We start from the raw sequence: 20,029 nt of genomic DNA on the forward strand, positions 1-20,029 counted from the left end.
TTTGATCATTAGTCTCAGCTCACTGACAGCCGTGCTTCCGGGCTTTTGCAAATCCAGCATAAGGAGGATAGAAGAACATCTTTAAATATAAATGTGAGGTTATAACAGCAAGATCCTCAGGGAAGCATTATTGCAAGTTCTGCTGCAGCACAGTGCCTCAGTGCATGTGTGTGTGTTTGCAGTATAACTCCAGTTTTCTTCCTATTTTCACTTCCATTCATGTCTCTTCTTCCCCTTGATAATTAAGCAAATTCAAACCTAACAACATTTTTATGATTTTGCTGCTTCTTAAGGATTTTTTTTCTCACATTGTAGCTCTTTGAAAGGCCAGTCTTTTGAGCATATCAAAGATCTATAAGGTGAATTAATTGAGTAAGGGTTTGCTTGTATTTCTCTGTGGACAATACTGGACACTCTTTTACCCATATTTTTTTCATATAGGAAGACAGTATGAATGGAAACCAACGGGAACATGTGAATTTTCATTCAGTAGTGAATAGATTACATATTCTACATAGGGGGCTTTCAGGAACAGTGGTGTTCAATTCTTGATCATAGGCATTGGATAAGTACCTGTTATGTCATAGTGGAGGAGACAAAATCAGTAGTGCTTCATCTTCATGGGAATAGGGGAAAGAGGCAAGTCATATAAAGGTGGAGAACAAGAAACTTCAACACTGGGCCAGATAATTCTGCATGAGTCACAGTAGAAAAATTATAGCAAAATATACACAGAAGGCCAGAACACATGATACTTCCAGACTTAATCACATGTTCCCATTCTTTTAGTTGATTTAATTGTGTAATCCTTTGCAACAGAATAAAAGTCTTTTTATCCTTCACTGGGGTTTAATAAGTTATTGTAATCTCCTAAAAATTATCTTCCGAGTTTATAGTCATCTTACTTGCTGAAGATCTTTGACAGGGTCCTCAGAATACTTATTTGATCTAAAACTGAAGTTCTTGTCTAAGTCTAAATTTAGTATGCTTCCCACGCCTTGCGAAAATAATTAGGGGAAAGGTAAGAATTGGGTTCAAGAACTTCATGACCTGGGATTTCTAGGAATAAATGTTTAAAACATGAACAGTGGTAATTTAACCTCTTCAGGGAAAAAAGAGATCTCAGAGACCTTGCTTTTAATTTTTACTGTTTTCATGGCAGGTAAAGGCAGTCAAGAGCAATTTTTTGCTATTTCATTTAAACCCATAGCAGAAATCAGCTGATCATCTAATAATTATCAAATTATTCACCATTTAATTATTCCAGATTATTTGCAAACATTTTCACCTCCAGAAGGTATAACTTCATGTAATTACCTCATGAATGATTAAGGTGTCTGAGGCCAAAAGCTGTTGCTGCTGCGTTTTATTTATAAACTAACAATGTACAATTGTAGTTCAAAATCTTAAACTACAATTGACTGAACTACTTGTTTACAATCTTGAACTACTAGTTGACTGAAATTTAGCCTGAAATCAGTTTAAATCAAATTGTTGATTCTTCTAGCTTAAGAAGCACTTCCTAATATAATTAAATAATTTTTACTATCCTATTTATTCCAAGACTACGTGCTCAGGTGGACAAAATTATATAACTTCTCTTACTGTCATCTGAATTAATTAAATTCGTTAATGACTTTTTTTACACATATACTTATTTTCTGGTTTATTTTTCTGGTTTATTTTTCTTATTTTTCTGTTTTACATATACTTATTTTCTGTTGTTTGAATAATAAAGTTTTTAGAAAATATTTAAAAACTACTATGAAAATTTAACTCCAAATGAATAGCAATTAAGATGCTGAGCAATGTATTTGAACTTGAGCAAGACAGTTAAACGCTATAAAGATTAGCAAATGACTGGGTGAATTAAGAGGGGGAAGCTTCATATCCTGTTTTGTAATTTACAGATATTTTAGCTGCTAATTAGGCCAAAGCAAAAGGAAGGGGTGATTCTGGTTCTGCATAAGCACAAGAAGACTCTCTAAACATGACAAGATTATTTAAATGTTGAAATGTACGGCGGGGGGGGGGGAAAGTAAATCTATGAACTGACATTCAGTAGTCATGGATGACAGGCTACTATATAACATAGCATGCAGAAATGTGCAATTTTCTTATATAATTCTTTCTGGGTGTGAGCAAAGTGATCCTCTGTGGCCAGCAAGAAGGATGCCTTGAACTAATAAATGATTTTAAAGAATTAACAGCTGAACTCTGATAGAGGGATATGCTGACTATGCAGTTTTGTTGGCATTGCTTTTTAGATGGTGTGGCTAAAGAATAGAGGTAAACTAGCTGGCAAAGGTAACAAAATTTATGTCTTGTACAAGTTTATCTCATAGCTTATCTCATGTTTTATTCCCTTGGATGTATTGTATTTTGTCTAATATAGGGCTAGCAAACTTGGACTAATAATCAGGTAATTATCAGATTGTTAGATGTGGATAAGAAAATCTTAGAAACAACTTCCAACATTTTAATGCATTTTTTTATTTTAGAGTGCATTGCCGCATGAAATTAAAATATTACAGAAACTTCTGGCCAAAAATGACTTACAGTATCCTTTTAAAACTGCTTCCAGATGTTTAAAAGAAAAATCTTTTTAGTATGTTCAGAAAGCTTGGGAAATTTTGCATTTTGAATAAAGTCAATGTTCAACCAGAAATCTTGCATGTAAAAACCAGTAGAATTATAATTATCAATTTTATTGTTATTATACTAAATTACACTAAAATGCTTTCTTAAGACAGTTTTGGTTTTCGTTTTTTATTTAAATACTTTTGGCTTTGAATGAGTGGGTGGAAAGACAGGCTATAGAAACTTACCTAGGTACAAGCTGTATTCCCAGCTAGTTTTTATTCAAACATGCAATTAACTTTATTATTCCGTTTGTCTTTTCTCTTTCAGTAGATCTATTTCATCTCTTTTTCCATATCATGTGAATCTAAACATTGGCGTCTTAATACATCTGACATTTTAGAGTTTAATATTCTTACCATGTAGATTTTATTGCAACCTGCATATGTAACTAATTTTTATACTCTATTTCTGGCTAAACTCACAAAGCATTGTCATATCTTAAACTAAGATTTCCTCCTCTTATACATTATATAACATATGCTTTCCTTTCATTTTATGGTTGGATAACAATAGAAAAAACTTTGATCAAGAAATCTGGCCCTATAAGAGGAATAAGTATCTTCTTGCTCTTTATAAACTTTACTTCTCTGAATTGCTGCTTGTGACACTGCACATTAGTTTGGAGCACTCCACCACTCTGGAGCTGTATATGATACAATTTTACACAGAATAGTTATGAGAGTTTTTTGTTACTATTCTTTTACTGAGAGCTTTTCCAAAGAAACACAGCAAAAGTTCTCAAAACTATGACAATTTTATGTTTCAAGAAACAAAGGCTCATGGCAGAAGTTAACAGGATAGACTCCGTACTAATTTTGTGTGACATCTTTGGAAGAACTTGTTTCATCTCTTGCTAATATCTTGATTTTCCCTTCAGAACAATTGTATAGGAAATTGATGCTATAATTACTCATGGTTTTTGTTCCTACTTCACAGTGGAGCTGGCACATATAATATATACATATATTTTTAAAAAAAATTTCTTGATCCTAATTAATCAGGCTTCAGATCACTTAAGATCTTATGTAGAAATATTTTCTATCAAAGACTTACTATCAGATAAATTTTTAAGAATATCTAATATTTTTTACTTCTAATGATTCAGATTTTCAATGCACATAATAATGTCTAAATACTTGCGTCCTGCACATAACTACAAATTTTTATTGCTCTCTCATCACTCTGGCAGGCCGAACTCTGCTGGAAAAGCTCTTCAGCCAGCAGGAAAATGCACCACAAGAAGAAGCAGAAAAATTCTGTTCTCGCATTATTGCAATGGGTCTTTTGCTTCCATTCACTGACTGCTTCAGAGAGCCATGTAACCAGAGTGCCAAGCAAAGCACACCCACATTTGATGTAAGTACTGAAAAACTCATCTTTTGCCTCTTTGGTGAAGCAGGACATGGTTTCCTAATAGTTTTTCCCTCCTGAAAGAATTTGGTTTGTCATTTTAATGAAAATTGCCCTTAGGAAAGTGACCAGCTGTTTTTCTCTGCTAAGGTATGTACACTTTTGTATCCACATGAGCATGTTCTTCTATAACTTGATTTCATAAATTTAAAGTCATTATCTTAGCCTGTTCTTCATCTTCAGTTTTCATGGTTGTTTTCTTTGAATCAAGGCACTCTGACTACCAAGATTTCCATCAATAGCTGCTTCACCTAAAAAAATATAAGTCAAAGGAAAAACATAAAACAGCATGTCACAAAATTTTACAGAACACAAACTAGATGCCTATACTAAGTTGTTGGGTTTTTTGTTGTTGTTGGTTTTTTTCCCCCTGAAAATACTTTTGATACAAAATAATACAGGGGTTTATGCAAATATGCTGACATTCCAGCTACAGTGTTATCTGTACCTGTGGGCTATCTGGCCGGGTGGTTGCCTACTGTTACAAACCTGGGTGTAGACATAACCTTACATCCTTTTTCTTTCTCTTGGATAATGAATTCAACATTAGGATCTTCTAGTAACTTATGGTGCTTTGTACTGCTTTATGTGGCTAAAGATGATTAGGGTTTTTCTCTCTACCAATTAGCTTCAAAATAGTATACAAATATTAACTATATCAGCAAGACATTAAGTAGATAGGATCATCCCTACTCTACACATTAAGCTGAAGTTTGGTTACAGACAATCAAAAAAGGATTGGTATAGATATGAGAGAACATAATTACTTCTTAACTCTTTAAATCTTTCTCATCTTTCCTGAAGAATAGTTTAACACAACTGGAAAAGGGAAAACTGCAAGAATATTTTTTCTCCAATGAATTCTTATACAAGCTTTCCTAAATAACCCAGTTGATCTACAAAGTTCTCAAACAATATTATATGTTTATATTTTGACTTTGGTGTTACTGTTTGTTTTTCTTTAAGATGCAACACTTAAAACATTTTTTTCAGTGGTTTATGAAATTAATTGAAAAATGCAGTTTAAATATGAAACTGGGGTTACTCAGGCAACTTAAAATCACACAGCATTTGAAAGTGCTTATGGTAAAATATGCTGATAAAAGTTACTGGAAAAGACAAGCTTCTTATTTTTCAGGTTGTTTAAAAGAGTCAGGTAGTATTTTCCACTTCTCTGCTGTTACCATATATTCAGCAATCCCCTTTAGATTATTGAATACAATATTTTTAAAAAGCTTCCTTTGCATTCTAAATAGATGTTTTATCAAATTCAAAGTTTGCAAAGAAATGGAAAATACTCTTTTTTTAAATTGATATACCATGCTTTTTCTGAGTAAGATATTTTGGTTATCTTTTGTTTAACACATTGAAAAGGAGGTACATAGTAGTAGCCTAGTGCCACATCACCCATCTGTCAAGGTCAAAAATTTAAGATGTTGCTGGATTAGCAGTGATCTTAATTTGGCTCTATTAGTAAGCCACAGATATCACAGCTTCTGTGACTATTTTTCTGTATAAATCCCCTAAATAGATTACACTCCTGGTAAAGCAATAACAGAAGTAGTGTATGGCTCTGTTATGTAACCAGTAGCTCATCATACTTCAAAGGAGCATACAGCTCTCTTGAACACCAGACCTCATAATTGAATTCCACGTGGTTCAGAGCTGAGAGCTGCTGATGCTGAGTTTTGGCATATGTTTCTACTCCAGCCTTGGTGACCAAGGACAGTACAGGAACACCTATCAGTTTATGCATTACACGTTCTCCAAAACAAAAATATCTAGAACTTGCATTATAAATTGTCATGGCTGAAAACTTGAAAACTGTGCATCTCCTTGTTTCTTAGAGTAAATCTAAAGTATTTTACAGAAATAAATGCTAATTGTTGTGTTTAACATAACAATTAAACATTTTAAACATTAAATATTTTTAAATTAGCTTGAAAAACATTATGGTGATGCTGAATATTACTTTTAAAAGGATATGTAAGGTTGGTTAGTCGTGTCTTCTCTTGCATTTCCCTCCATGTTTGTACTTTGGGTTTTTTTTCCTATTCACATTTTTCTTTGTTTGTATTTTTAAAATTCATTAGAGCAAAACTTTAATGTTAATCTAACAGTTTATTTTAAAGACATAAGAATCAGGACTTAATTAAGGACTAGCCTTAATACCTGAATTTCACCCATCTAGAATTAAGAGGTATATCTTCTCTGACCTTACTCCAAAATAAGGAGCAGAGCCAGACCCATATTCTTAGTTCATCTCTGAGTTCATCAGACCCCTAGTTCAATTTTGGAGTTCCTCCAATTTGGCTGATGTTCTTTTCACTTAGCTGAAACTGCCATCAGCAAAGCTCCTGTAGCCCTGTCCTGGTCCCCTGCCACCTTGTTGGCCTTCCTTCCTTCTTCACAAAGGTGCTTGCCTGCTCCTTAGTGTTACTTCTTGGCTATCTTGATTTTCATCTTAGTCTGGTGCTTGTAAAGTCTCTTAGATCACTCTTTCAGAAACTTTTTTTTTCAGAATTTCCAACACTTTTTCCACTGAAACCAGTCTTTGAATCCTGTTCTCCTTTTGTGACTTATCCCTTGTATTTCTGAACTTTAAAGTACTATTTTTTTAATTGATTAAAATCCATTATTCTCTTTTTACTTAAGTGTGGTGCCACAGACTTTATTTTTTGAAGATGTTAGGTTACAGTTTATAAAAACAATTCAGTAAGTTTTGTTCACTCTATGATCTATTGCTCATGGCTTGAGATGAATATAAACAGATTATTTAAAAGTCCTATTCTCTCACTCTGATCCCCTTTTCTGGATGGCCTCTAGTGAATTTAATTTAACATGGCTAATGCTAAAATCTCTTTAAATGTTTGCGATTATACATTTTGATTATATTCTTATTTTCTTTATTATTCATTCCTGCTGGTCACCTCTACGTCTCCCTGTCTTAGAAATGTTTGTCCAAATCTTTTGTCTGTTTTTCCAGTAATGCAAGAGATCTGGTTTGCTTTTTTCTCCCAAGATATTCCAGGCTTCACTATAGGCCATTAAAAAATAGTTCATGCCCTCTTTTTGATTTCTTTTTGGATCCTATTTCTTTCTCTTCCCCTTTGTCTGGCTGAAATTAAGCAGCACATTAAAAAGAAAGACAACTTTCACAGCTCTTAGTTTCTTGGGCTAGTTTTATAATGGCTCCTAGAATCCAGTTTCATTTAACTTCTTGGCACTTGTGTCTCTGGTGTACATTACGGTTTGTGGATGTGATGCTTACTCCTTTTTTCATATATGGCAAACATGATGGATCAACAAATGCCAAATTGGAGCACAAATCTTCAGAGAATTAACAGCTGTCACCACATTTATGCTGAGGATAGTGTCCAGTTCCCAAATGCTTATATATTACTCAGGTCTTTGGATAGATTTTAATGATGATTGGACATGACATGTTCATGAAGTATCTCTGAACTTTTTATCAAATTACCCCAAAGGACAGAAATTTTAGAACTGTTTTAAAAACTTATGAGAAAACTCGCATGTTCAGCCTTGGCCTGTTTTATCAATTATTTCTTTTGAAACAGCTGATGGCAGTTGCCCAGAATAAAAGATTAGGCTGAAAAAGACAAGTTGAACAAAGCTTTAAAGTAACATAAATAGACAAGGGTTGTTGGTTTTAAGATTTGGCTACTGAGAAGCAGTGGAAGCTTTTGTTATAGCTCTTCCTACCTACTCTTACAGTGTAAAGAACATCTTAAATGTTCAGTGGCAGGTTCTCTGTCTAGACATATGTTGCCTTGCTGTTAGTTTCCCATTTGCAAGGGGGGGCTGCGAATTATTGCTTCATTTATGTCATGACAACTTACTCATCAGGCTATCTTTCATGCTTCTCCTAATATTTTATAAAATAAAAACAGAGTTTAACTAAGAAATAAAGTCAAGCAAGTAAATAGGCAACTTAGATTAGTAAAAGCATACAGAATAGCTATTGCCTTTTAAATTTTTCCCTTTGTAGCAGTTGTGAGTTATTCAAGAGGATTTCTAAAGATTCAAATTAAAATTAAATTAAAGATCAAATTAAATCAAAATCAAAGATCCAAATTAAAGTATCTTCTGAGTGAATGATATGCGAGACATTCATGCCTTGTTAAAAAGTCTTCCATTCATAAACCATAGAATTATAGAATTGTTAGGGTTGGTGAAGACCTCTAAAATCATCAAGTCCAACTTTTAGCCCAGCACCACCATGTCCACCATTAAAAGCATATTCTCGAGTGCCACACCCACATTCCTTTTGAACACTTCCAGGTATGGCAATCCCACCACTTCCCTGGGCAGCCTGTTCAATGCCTAACTACCCTTTCAATGAAGAAATCTTGCCTTATACCCAATCTAAACCTCCCCTGGTGCAGCTTGAGCCCGTTGTCTTCTCACTCGTCACTGTGAGAGCTACCTGCCTTCCTACATGTATTGCAGCTGTAGTCTTAAGCTTTTTAGCACGGTACCTCATTATATTATCTTAGTAGAGTAAAATAATCCTGAAATTGACATGTCTAAAGGGTGCGTCTTTGGCAAGAATGTAGCAACAGGCAAGATTTTCCTTCCTGTTGGAGGATCACAGTTTTTAATAAGTAGAGATCTCATCTGCTTAGGTCCTCTCTTAAAAATCACCAAAGGTATAAGATAACTATCTTCAGCAAGCCATCAGTATTGTGTATAAACTATAAATATTTGCATTAGAATTAAAAATATTCATAACAAAGAAGAAGCTGGCATTTTCCTATCAATATGAGGCAACTTTCTTTAACATCTCAGTGCTAAGAAATACTGACAGTACTTGCTGTTTGAACTTTATCCAGAAGTTGCAATTAACACGCACTGTGGATGTGTAGTCCGTAATTATGACTTCCTGTTTCAGATTTTCCAGTTCACGCTGTATAGACTTAAGTTACAGGCAGTTTTTTCTTTCATAGCAAGTTCCTACTTTTCTTCTGACAAGATTTTCAAGTAACTTTGTGTTGTTTCTGAGCATTAGGTTTAAAACGCCTAAATTCTGAATGAAAAATTTTGTGATAGGGTCTTTCTTTTATAATTTTGTAAGTGCTTTTGAGAAGAAAGCCAAGCATACCTTAATATTCATACTGAATTCCTTGTTTGAAGAACTTAATCTCTATTTCACACTGAAAGGTCCAGTAACGACTGTTTTTCAAGTGGCACTAAAAAAATATCTTATTTCATCTTTCTTTGTTTATGATTTGATTTTGACTTAGCTATATCTTTAAATCTCTTTTCAGTGCTTCTATTTAATACTCTTACTGTGTTGAGTACAGCTGTTAATGCCTTCTTGATTTATTAACAGTTTCAGCACATTCTATAATGAAAGGGCTAAATAAAGTCTTCTGGATGATATCTTTTTTTTTTCTGTGTTATGATGTGATTTTATACAGTCATGTTTGACAGTTTGGGATAGGCACTTCCCCTTGTGCCATTTGCAGTTATGATGCCTGGGAAAAAGGAACATTATTTCAGAAACAGATGACTAGGCTGTCATCTGTTTCTGAAATAATGCTTCCCCAAGGAAGCAGAGAGACAGCATGAATGGCAAATGCTGCAAAAAATGGCTGTTTTCCTATTATCTCCTGGCCACCTGTGGTGATGCAAATGCTTTCGAAGGAAATAAAGATGCTGCTTTCTTTCTGCTGAGTAGGAGCAGATGGTGGGACTTTGCAAGCCAGAAGGAAGAGAAATTAGTGACATGAAGGCTTGACTTAATTTTAACTTATTTGCCCTGCTGATATCAGTCTAAAAATTAATAGAAAAACAGATTTCAAATAGACTATTTTCTCAGAAGACAGAGATCCAAGATACTAGTGATCAGTTTGCAAAGAACTTTCCCAAGTACTGACATCAGCTGGGAGAACTCTAATTCCAAACTGCAGCACATAGCTGCCAACGATGCATGCAGCTTTATTCAAGTATACTTCAATGCTTGGACATATAATATGTAAGACTGAATGCAGGCCCATCTCAGAGCAGTACATTGGAGTACTTGATTTTGTCATAGTACATTGGAGTTAATAGTGAATAAGACTGTAAAAGTGAACAAGTGAAAATTGTGGACTAGAGCAGAAAAAACAGATGGTTAATCTGCTGTTTTAATGCTTGTAGTGTAGGTTGCCATAGCAGTTCATTTTGGCCAAATCATAGCACCCATGTCTCCTCTTCCATTGTCAGTCACACTTAGTGATACTTTGTCTTTTGTGGTGAGCAATTCTGAATGTTTTTGAGTGTAGCACAATGCAAACAGTTGATTGATCATTGGGTTGTGTTTTGGTTTGACAAGACAGGAGTCTGTGAAGGAGGGCAAAAGCCTCCTGTGCAATGGAAAAGGTAACCCCCCTCCCTCCGAATTACCAGGCTTTTTAAAGTAAAAGGCTCTCAGGCAAAGATATGGGAATGGGAGTAACAATTCTTTACTAGGAGAAAACTAGATAACAATTTAAAAAGGCAAATGCAATTGGTACAGACAAAACTAGTGATAAAGTCCACAACCTGAGGATTTGGGGTGTTGGTACCAGTCCGGTTGAAATGATAGCTGCTCCTCTTGCAGTGGCTGATGAATTGTAGCTGCAGTGGTGATCTTTAGAAGGGTATAGTTTTCTCTGAAGATCTGGTGGCAGTGGGGCCGGTCTTCCTCTGCGCCGGGGCCGCCTCCGAGTGCCGCCGCCGCCACCTCACCGCGCTCCAGCCGCTTCTCTCGGGAGTCTTGCCGAAGGAGCTGCTTCTCTGGGAAATCCCGCAAAGAGAGAGCTGCTCTGTCTCCCAAAAGGTACCACTTTATACCATAAAAGAGTGCTTGGCTTCCCCCTCTGGGTGGAGCATCTCACAATGGGATGGTGTTACGTTACCAGCCCTGCATTGAATCAGTCAATGGCCCATTAACAAACCATTACCTCTTCGGAGCAAACCATTGTTCTTGGAAGAGATAACAAACCTGCCCAACCTCCAACAGATGGCAAATAGAATACAAGCTTATCTTACAAACCAGGACAGGTTGAAGTATTGTTCTTATGCTACTTCCCCACTTCCATTCTGAAAAAAAAAAAAAAATTACTGTTTTTAGCTCAGGCCCTGAGGTCTTCTCCTTTTACTCTTTTCTTCTTTCTCTTTCTTTGTTCTGCTTCCTTGTGGTGATGCTACAATATGCACTTTCAACTTAGATGTTTTATGTGTAGGATGTTGCTAGGTTTTCAGGTTTTTTTGGGTTTTTTTTGCAATGAACATTAATAACTTGCTTGTTCTACTGAAAAATTGCCTCAAGAGCCATAAACTGAATGTTAAGTTTACACCACCTGTTTAAATTTTTTAGTATTGTGCATATGATGAAGGTGGTGGTCAGCCTGTCACCTCGAGAGATATTTCTATTTTATGACTTTCTGTAGATTAATTCTCTTTCTTCAGAATGTCAGTCATAAAAAGATGTGTTTTCTCACTTGGAATTGTAAATAAATTGAGGGTTGAATTTGCATATATATTGCCTAGCATATATATTGCAGAGAGTTCTTACAATAGTAAAAATTACATTGTCAGATCACATAGAGAAATTTTCTAAGGAAGCAGTTTGATTTGCGGGATTCAATTTTTTCAGAGTCCAAACTTATGGAAGAACTGTGTCAGTGTAAATGAAAACATGAGAAAGCTTCTTATCTCAGCTTACATTTTCTGGTGAGTCAATGAGAAGACAAACCCTCAGGTCATGTCAGTAGTAGCTGATAATCTGGTGGTCTTGGAATTTGGCCTTCCAAGTGGCTGTTCCAGTCGGATGTGCAGAGAGACTAGATCTTGACCTGTTTTCTTGCAGGATAGCCACTGCTCCTTTTTCCAAGGAAAGTTTACAGTAAACTTTCAACTATTCACTAGGTAAACCTATTCAGTTCTGATAAATGTAGAAGTTACTGGGGAACAGGAAGACCAAGACAACACTGTAACAGAATGAGAATAGATGTAAAAATCTGAAATTTAGTTTTCTGATTTCCTTTCCCAGTGAGAGCTCTAACTGCAGGGCTGTCAGCTTTTTTGCCTCTCCTGGGATATAGTGATGAATCCTGAGTGAAGTTTGATGGGATCAAACATGTTTTTTTCTTTTTGGTTGAGGAGGTTGAAGTCATTTAATGGGAAATAAATGTTTCGTGATTTTTGACAATTTAAATGTTTTTTAATTAATTATTGAGGCGCATTGGTTCCCTGAAAAGAATAAAACCCTTTGACTCAGGTAAAATGCTTATGTACAAATTTAGTTCATGAGGATAAAGTTACAGTGTTATGAAGGACTTGCTGGTTTCCAATCTTGGAAAGCATCTGTGCTCACTAGTGCAGCCAAAGGTAGCGCAAGTCAAGGGCCATGTTTAATCACTGCTCTGGTTCTGTCAGTGGCAAGACAGAGCTTTGTTACTGAACCTGTCCTCAAAAAGTAAACCACTTTCCCCATTCTTAAAAGTATTGATTTCTTTATTTTAAAAGCTGCTTAAAATAAAGCAGTCTCCTGCTGATAAGAGCATTTTGAGGTAGTCTGGCTCTAGTTTCTCAAACTAAAACCTTGCTTCTATAATTAACTCTTTGTATGCAGTGCAGAACATGCAGTTGACTTTCCTTCATTTTAGAGGCTGTATGCTAAAATTATTAAATCTCCTGAATGGAAAAAAAATAATTATTTCCACACACTTGTAACTGACTAAATGCCAAGAAATTATGTAAAAATTTGGACAAGCTCTTTGGAGCTCTAAGCCTGGAAAACACCTCCGAGTTGTGGAGTTTGGTCCCATCTTATCCTAAGTAACATAAAATGGAATTCCTCCATGAGTTTTTCTCATTACATCTTAAATGCAGTTATACTTTTTCCTCTCCTCATTCTTCAACTTCTTCCCACTGAAAGAATGTCATCCAGAATGACTTGATGAGTAGGAACCTTCTCATGCCCACTGCTCTGTGTTTACTCCTGGCCCATTTATACTTGCCTGAGAAGATGCCAACACTTCTCCCCTTTTCGGGATAACTTCAAATGTTTATAGTTCTAGTGAAAAAATTTTCAAGTTTACTATTAAAAAAATGTTCTGCAAAATAGAGCCCTATTACATCACAGCTCAATACGGAACCAGCAGGCACTTTAGTACCAATGCGCTCTCATGTAAGAAAGTTTAGAGGTACTGCTAAAGTGCTTCCTCCCTCTACTGCTACCCAATACTAGAGCATTGCACTGCTCTTCTGCCTCACCTTTCCCACCTGACTGTGCTTTGGCATTTTTCCTTGAGAATTTTCTATATACTTCTGGTAAGATTGTTTTTCCCCCTTGATCTAATACATGCTTTTGCAGCCATTTGGGGAAAAGGTGCATACACCTATTGCTTTGTCAATCCCATCTCCTTTACCTCTCTTAAGCCTTTCTCACAATGGCTGTTTTTGTTCTTTTAACTGGAAGCAGATCAACAGCTGATTAAAAACTAAATGACATTGAGCAGATGGTTGTACTACCTGTATATCTCCAGAAGCAATATAGCTCACATTCAAGGTTGCATATTATATTCCTGTAATGAGGGATATACTAATCTGCAATTCAGTCTGTGGTCCAGGGAACAAAACTGGTCTCTGTGTGAAAAATGTGCGACCCCTTTTCTGAAAGGTCCAGGCCTGCTAGAATGGCTTATGATGTTTGCTGCAGGTCTAACTCATGGCCCTACATGGCAGTTGCTAGGGGCCTTTGTTTGAGCAGCTTCCAACATTCATTTCCATTTTTAAGGATAAGCCAGAAAGAATCTCCAGCTCGAGCAGTGAAGAGAATATTTGATATTTAATTTATTACATAGTTGAAGTGTAATGCTGTGGTATTAGAGAATGAAAAGTTGTAAAAAAAGCATACTCTGTGCATACTCAGAGCTGTCTGGGAAGAGAGTGAGTTAAACTACAGACCTGACTCTGTGATTTGAAATGCTAGCATCTATAAGTGGTAAAATGTATATTGATTAGGTACCATCAGATCCTGCAGGCAGTTTGCCTCGCCCATGTGCAGATGCTCTGCACTTTTAAGAACCAGTGGAAAGTGCTGTGTAAGGATGTGTGGAAACAAGAACTCTTCTTGACATCATGTTTAGTGCACTGGACTCAGGCAGCTTGAAGCTTCCAGCGTCTGCTCAGATACGAGTCTGAATAAATAAGACCGGGATCATTCATTACTATAGAACATGTATGTGATTTTTTTTTTTCCCTCAAAAGAGATGCTTTAAAGACTAAATAGTGGAGTTTGAGCAAGATGAAGGGGAAATTCCAGATGTGTCCAAAACTTGATCACGGTAAGCATATTCACTGACTGTATGTACAATGATATTTAGTAAAAATTGCCTCTGAAATGAAAAGATTATAGGAGAAAAATTTGAAAGTGGAAATCATGGTTCATGGACAATTGCTTTTTAGTTATTAATACCAAAAACAAATCTGATTTTTTTAATTTGGATTATTTTGGTTTTTTGCTTGGGACTTCAGCATCACAGATTTACATATTTCTTTCTTCAAATAGTTCTAAAAATCATGCACATTTATGAAATTATCAGATTTGAAAAATGAGAAATTAACTGACAAGGATCTAAAGACAAAACATAGAGGATTAGGTGTTGGACCGTAGCTTCAGTACATAGGAATTAGGATATTCAAACAATTTGTATCTTTTGAAGGGCATGAAAGTAGAGATGGGGTTAATCTTTTCCCTTTTCAAGTGTAATTTATGGACTATCAGCTTGCCATTCAGAACTTCAGACTACCTTTCTGTCATGAGGGCATGAGGGTTTTTCATATTTCAAATAGCATTTATCAACTTGCAAGTAATCTGAAAGTAGTTGTTGTTAAATACCTTGTCTCTATAATTATGCTTTCATTATAGTGCAAGTCCCTTGGAGGCATTTTTGAAAATCCACATTTCCATTTTTAAATTTTCGTTACATGAGTCATTGTATTGTTCTTCTCTGTATTAAATAGAAAACAAAGAAATCCCCCCCAAATGCGATGCAAACAAAAAAAATATTGTCTTTTTTACTCACAAAGCTCCCATGTTGGATTAAGAGTTTTTTATGAAGTTGCATGATGCTTTAATTTATGACTGCTCATATTTTATATGCCATAAATTATATCAGCAAGAACATAGGTACTTTGTATTTTCTTACCTTCATAATATATACCATCTGTACAATAATTCTGAGCTTTTTTTAAATACATCTTGATTCATGTAGACTAATCTTATTTCAATAATCTGTTGTGAAATTATTGTATTATATCATTAAAGAACTGGCATGGTGAAATGTCATGTCCAGGAGCAGTTTAACTGTTTGTCTTCCTCATTTATGTTATGCCAACATTACCTACAGTCAGTTGTCTTTTGTTTTACTGCCCTATAACCCTACATGTAATCCTATTAAAAGTCATCTGTGCTTAGCCAGTTAACCCTGTGCAGAGCATGTTCTTCCCTGTGTTCCCTGGATGCTAGAGAGGGCAACAAAAACATTGTTCTCGTTTGTCTCAATGACTTTTTTCAAGTTTTATTTTCCCCTTCATTTTTGAGATTTAAATGGTGCAGGAACATGACTAATAGCAAATCCAGAATTTTTCTTCACACAACATGCACAGGTACAAGTCCCTCTCCATCTAACTCAAACAGTACTGGAAACTGGGAAGAAACTCAAATATATGTCCTCTAAAAAACTGGAAATAGACAAAGGGAAAGAATTAAGTGACTCAAAAGACTGCACTAATCAAGCCTTTTCAGATGTTCTAATAGAGTAGCACAAAAATGCTACTCTAAGGGACAGGCTTTTCGAGGATCATGGAGTTCAAGGCTGTGTAAAGAACCTGATGTTATTTTTTATTAAGTTTTTTATCAATTTATTTTTACCTTTATTTAAAGTCAATGTATGTGTCTGGATTTTTGCCATGTTTTTCGTACTGGAAAGGTCTAAAGAGCTTCCTTTCACTCTGACTGAGGCACCCTCTGTAAAACAAAGGTTTTTACATTATTACCAGCATTTGTCTGCTCCATGTAAGTTGCTCCCAATGGAACATTTTTACTCTTACAACAATTTATTTTTAGGCAAGTAGAAACTTAGAATAGTGATTATTCCAAAACAAGCAGCATTTTCTTCTTACTCCTGCATATCTCTTCAAGGTTTATTATCTGTCTATTTTTTTTTTTTTAATAGTCTTAATCTAAAAATGAAATAAGTACCAGCTTTTACATAAGCAGTAGAATGGATGAAGTCTAATGAACATCATCTTTGTAAGAAGGTATTAATGTGATAGGACTGTATTTTTATCCTGTGACTTGATTTTTTTCTAGTTTTGTGCTACAGTATTTGCATCTTTCCAGATAATTTTCCAGGAAATTTAGTTGTCCAATTGCTGTGAATGTTCTCTATAGAATTTACAGTATTCTAAAAGTTTAATTACAAGTTGTGAATGTTGATGCAGACTAGGAGAAGAATATTTACAAGAATAACTACTTGAATTGTGGTCATCTAAAATCTTGCTGTTAGCTTAAAGCAGAAGTCTGCCCTAGTTTTCATCAGAAACTGTGTCCTACTTTTAATCATAGACTCAAACTCAAAGCTGTTGAGCAATAACGATATAATTTTAAGCAAAGGACTGAGAATACCTTTAGCTGTTGGTTTGGTTTTTTTCATTTTACCCCAAAAGAAAATCCACCTTTTTTACCTGCTTTTCAAAAAATATTAAAATGAAAATGATAAAAATAGGGCTGCAAAGAGTGAATATATCAGTTTAATTTCTGCTGAAATAATTGTGTTCATTTTCCTTGCTTGTGTGTTTGGTGTAAAACAATTATGTACAGTGTGGGGAGAAATATTTCCCCCCAAGCCATTCAACTGGCCATATGTAACAAAGTGCAGTCATGATGGACAGAATGTGTTATCACTGTAAAAAAAGAAGTGTGAGTTTCTTACTCAAAAAAGTGCTGAACTGTATCTTAACATATTGTTGGGTTGTAGAAAAGGAAAAGGTTAATTTTCTGTTGTTAATGAACAAAACTATTTTAATATAGATTTATCTTAAGTCTTTATCAGACTGAAGAGCATAAAACCAAGTCTGTCTTGATATGGAGGATGTTGAGTTATTTGTACTGGAAACAAAAGCTTAGCTATTTTGACCTTGTCTTTCTATATGAACTTTTCCACTGGTTGTTTTTTTTTTTTTTTTTTTAATCACAGCAAGACCAGCTTTATACTTGGGCTGCAGTTAGCCAACCCACACATTCAAGAGATTACATTGAAGGAAGTTTTCCAAGGAGAATTCCATCTGCGTGGCCTCCACCCAAACCTCCAGATGAAGAACAAAGGCTCAAAAGTTCAGAAGAAGGTACAGTTCTTGGATACAGAAAAGATAAATGTATAGTATATAGGAAGCTGCTGTGCTCTAGAATCTGAAATATAAACTTAGTATCTTAGCTACTAACAAACACCTGGTTTTGAGAATCTTGGAGTAGCCTCAGAAATAATGTCAGCTAGTATGAATCTAATAAAAAATATTTGCCAAAAGAGCATTCTTTTTGTTAGCAACCAAGATGTGTACCTGGCATCTGTTAAATAATGGATTTTGCCAGGTGCTGTGATCTTTATTCTTTTCCAGTATACATACCTTCTTAGCTATGAGATATGAGTTCATTTTTCTTAAAAATATGAGCAATTCAGAAGCCAGTCAACTGGTGCTATACTGAAAATTATTAGAGTGGTGTAAGGTATTCCTTTGTAGATTCCGCAGTCCTGTGCTGACAGAAGGGTAGGAAAAATGTATCTGAAAAAATAAAGACTTGTTTACAAAGTCAGTTTACCTTAAAATTTGTGGGGTTATGCTACCAGATGAATTTCCGTAGTCTTCTTCATGCTCTTTAAGAGCTTTGTTGACACTGATAATTAAAACCAAACAAGAAAAAAAACTCCCTTTTAGTTGACAAAAAAATTTAAAAGATGATTTCAAGCCTGTTTTCTGTTAGTGGTGTTGACCCATAAATACCACAGGCTCTTGGAAGCTTTGCTTCCTATTAATTAGTATTCAGCAGCTCTCAAAACTGTAGACTGCATTCATCTCCATGCTGTGCGTGGAGAGCCACTGGGTAGTCTCAAATTTTTCATTCCTTTCCATTCCTCCTTTTCATTGCTCAGAATTGAAGAGTTAAGTCATTATTTCAACAGATCTCTTTGTATTACTTGTAGACTTTGGGTGGAGTTAATTTCAGATTTGCTTCTCTTTGGGACTTCTCTGCCACTTCCTCTGGAGCATGACCAAAGTATTTCATGCACAGACACCTTTTACCATGGCAACATTTTACTTTTACTGGTATCACTTATTTCAGTGTTCACAAGCAAAAGTGATGCCAACAAAAATGCAATACTGCTGTATTATTCTGTTTAATGCTATGCTTTTTACCAAAGGAACTCTATTGGAGATCAAGGAAATTTTTCTCCATCCATCTCACTGACACAATTCAGAGAGTGGAACTCTGCAGTGCTGCATTGTTGAGCTAGTTCAGGTTTTAACCAATGATTTCCTGTTTTATGCTGCATTCAATGAAAGTGCTGCCATATGTGGTGGTAGAATTCGCTGCCATCTACTCCTAGAGATGTCTCAGCTGGCAGACTTACCTAATGGATGCATGATCACACTATTTATAAATATACTGTGCATTGGAAAAAACAAAAGGTGCATTTCAAATTAAATTGTTTTGAGGTTTTAACCCAGCAGAGGTTAGTGTAAGTCAACAAGAGTTTTGTTTCTCTAAAATCTAGAAGAATGTTGATAACATAAAATATTTTGAAATTTAAAGATACACTTAGAAGAGTATTTCTATCAAAAGGACAATACTACTAATTTTAAAATGTATTTATTTTGTATGTGATTTGTTTCCATCCTGTGTTTTTCTGTTTATTATACCTACTACTACACAGATATAATGTGTACAGGACTTATCTCTTCCTTTTCTCATCCACAGCCCTCTCAAAAAAACTGCAAAAATATTAAGAAATAAAGTTAGAAACAAAGCCAAAAATTCTGCATTGGGAGTTTTTCTAAATTTAATATAAGTAGTTCTTAAGGTGTATTTATTGAAATTTTGGTGTGATTCTTCAATGTAGGACATGGAGGAAAAGGAAAAGTTATAATTCTTTTGAATACAACTCAGGCAGATGAATAATTTAACTTTCTTTAATTGTTCACATGCCTGCCATTTGAAAGAAGCTGGAGGTGAGTCTTGTGAAACCTGAGGATAAACACTGTCTTCAAAATTTGTGGCTAAGTTATTTTGTGTATTTACGCCTTTGCAGTGTATAGTGGACAAATATTTTTTTAAGGTTTAAATTATGTAATTTTTTTATATATAATTATTGCTGCCTGGATTAAAGAGATATTGACATTAGAAATACCTCATAAACAAAAACATGCATTTTAGACAAAAGCATTGATTGAGAGAGGATGCAGCAGGATGTTTTTATAGAATCTTTGTTTTTATTATATAAATTAGCATTAGAAAAATAGTAGGCCCTCAAGGTTTAAGTCAAGAGACAAAATTCTTCAAGGTTTTAGGTAATCCATCCTAAATTAGCAAAGTAGTTAATAATCTGTTTAGTATAGTTTGTATTTAATAGTGTTGCTGTATGCTCTGTATCATGTGAAGCATTGCTGAATGTGTGAAAAGGGCTGTTGTAGTGGTTGGGAATTTTTGGGGCAGTGTGTTTGGTCAGGTTGATTATTGTTGTTTGGGGATTTTTTAGGTTGGTTATTTATTTAAAAACAGACATTTGGAAATACCTAATATGAATTTGGTCCTTTTTAGGAGGGTAATATTTCTGAGGTAAAAATAAGCTAGATAATAAGCTGTCATATTGTTAAATATTGACCAGTATATAGGCGTGGTCTGTTCCTCTTTTCTTAAGCACTT

General features: G+C 35.0%; 1 protein-coding gene across 3 annotated transcripts in view; it reads left to right on the top strand.

Annotated features, from left to right (window-relative positions):
* Nucleotides 1–20,029, top strand: part of FMN2 (formin 2) — a 160,365-nt gene that overhangs the window by 13,229 nt on the left and 127,107 nt on the right. For all 3 annotated transcript variants that reach the window (XM_077782124.1, XM_077782126.1, XM_077782125.1), the window contains exons 2-3: nt 3,833–3,999; nt 17,307–17,454. In XM_077782124.1, coding sequence (XP_077638250.1) covers nt 3,833–3,999; nt 17,307–17,454 — 315 coding nt within the window. The remainder of the gene's footprint in view (nt 1–3,832; nt 4,000–17,306; nt 17,455–20,029) is intronic.

This window comes from Lonchura striata, chromosome 3 (assembly GCF_046129695.1).
Source record: "Lonchura striata isolate bLonStr1 chromosome 3, bLonStr1.mat, whole genome shotgun sequence".
Classification (NCBI taxonomy): Eukaryota; Metazoa; Chordata; class Aves; order Passeriformes; family Estrildidae; genus Lonchura; species Lonchura striata.